The sequence below is a fragment of the Pteropus medius genome, unplaced genomic scaffold (assembly GCF_902729225.1).
Source record: "Pteropus medius unplaced genomic scaffold, Ma_sr-lr_union100, whole genome shotgun sequence".
NCBI lineage: Eukaryota > Metazoa > Chordata > Mammalia > Chiroptera > Pteropodidae > Pteropus > Pteropus medius.
The window spans coordinates 1,459,054-1,459,547 of NW_024352789.1; the positions used below are offsets into that span (position 1 = coordinate 1,459,054).

The window sequence follows — 494 nt, forward strand, 5'->3', positions numbered from 1 at the left end:
AGCCAGGACGGAGGGGTGGCCCTCTGTGGTGGGGACTGCAGACTGAGGGAATCTTGCCCAGAATGCCGTCATGGGCGGGTGGGGGGGGTGGTTGTGGTGCCAGAGTTTGTGCAGCCGGGAACTGTGTTTACTCAGTTTCTGGAGGAGGGGCTGGGCTCCATCTTCCCTGATTCTTTCCTGCCCTGCAGTGGTGGAGGCCTTGGGGGTGCTGGAGCCCCGGGCATCCCCTGTGCCCTGGCGCGACGGAAGCCTCTCGGACCTGAGCCTGACTGGGGAGGAGCCAGTACCTGGAGGCAGCCCAGGGGACTCGGGCTTGGCTCTGAGTACCCAGTCCACTGAAGCCCTGGAAAGGCTAAGTGGGCGGGTCCCCAAGGCTGGCGGGCGCCAGGAGGAGGCCGGCACCCCCCGACGAGGGCTGGGTGCCCGCCTCCAACAGCTGCTCACTCCTTCCCGCCGCTCCCCTGCCTCTCGAATTCCCCCACCAGAGCTGCCCC

At 67.2% G+C, this 494-nt stretch overlaps 1 protein-coding gene across 1 annotated transcript in view; it reads left to right on the forward strand.

The window, feature by feature from the left end:
* DENND4B (DENN domain containing 4B) overlaps nt 1-494 on the forward strand; it is a 13,689-nt gene that overhangs the window by 9,812 nt on the left and 3,383 nt on the right. Inside the window, exon 20 of the mRNA XM_039849820.1 lies at nt 189-494. Within this exon, the coding sequence (XP_039705754.1) occupies nt 189-494 (306 nt within the window). The remainder of the gene's footprint in view (nt 1-188) is intronic.